This window comes from Eimeria mitis, genomic scaffold (genome assembly GCF_000499745.2).
Source record: "Eimeria mitis Houghton genomic scaffold, Emh_scaff2550, whole genome shotgun sequence".
Taxonomy (NCBI): domain Eukaryota; phylum Apicomplexa; class Conoidasida; order Eucoccidiorida; family Eimeriidae; genus Eimeria; species Eimeria mitis.
Genome location: NW_013570892.1, coordinates 4,471 through 4,881, shown reverse-complemented (window position 1 = coordinate 4,881; position 411 = coordinate 4,471). Strand labels below are relative to the sequence as shown.

General features: G+C 56.4%; 1 protein-coding gene across 1 annotated transcript in view; it reads left to right on the top strand.

The window, feature by feature from the left end:
- Positions 1-411, top strand: part of EMH_0055410 (uncharacterized protein) — a gene marked incomplete at both ends in the record, with an annotated part of 3,112 nt that overhangs the window by 1,462 nt on the left and 1,239 nt on the right. Inside the window, one exon of the mRNA XM_013497233.1 lies at positions 69-296. Within this exon, the coding sequence (XP_013352687.1) occupies positions 69-296 (228 nt within the window). The remainder of the gene's footprint in view (positions 1-68; positions 297-411) is intronic.

Below are 411 nucleotides of genomic sequence, written 5' to 3'. Positions count from 1 at the left end.
AGTAGGGTTTAGGGTTTAGGGTTTAGGGTTTAGGGTTTAGGGTTTAGGGTTTAGGGTTTGGGGTTTAGGGGGGGAGGAGACTCTGGGTGCACGGATTCTACAGCAGCAGCAGCAGCAGCAGTAGCAGCAGCAGCAGCAGCAGCAGCAGCAGCAGGCGACGCACCAACAGCAGCAACAGCAGCAGTAGCAGCAGCAGCAGCAGCGGCAGCAGGGGTGTTTGTGTTTTGTTTTGTTGCAGGAAGGAGGAGAGTATATCTGGCTGTCTCTCAGCAGCAGCAGCAGCAGGATGTCCATTGGTTGTCTTTACTTGCTTTTCTGCTGCTGCTGCGTTTGCTGCTGCTGCTGCTACATTTGGCTGCGTTGCAGCTGCGCTGCTGCTGCTGCTGCTGCGGCCAGCAGCACCAGCAGCAG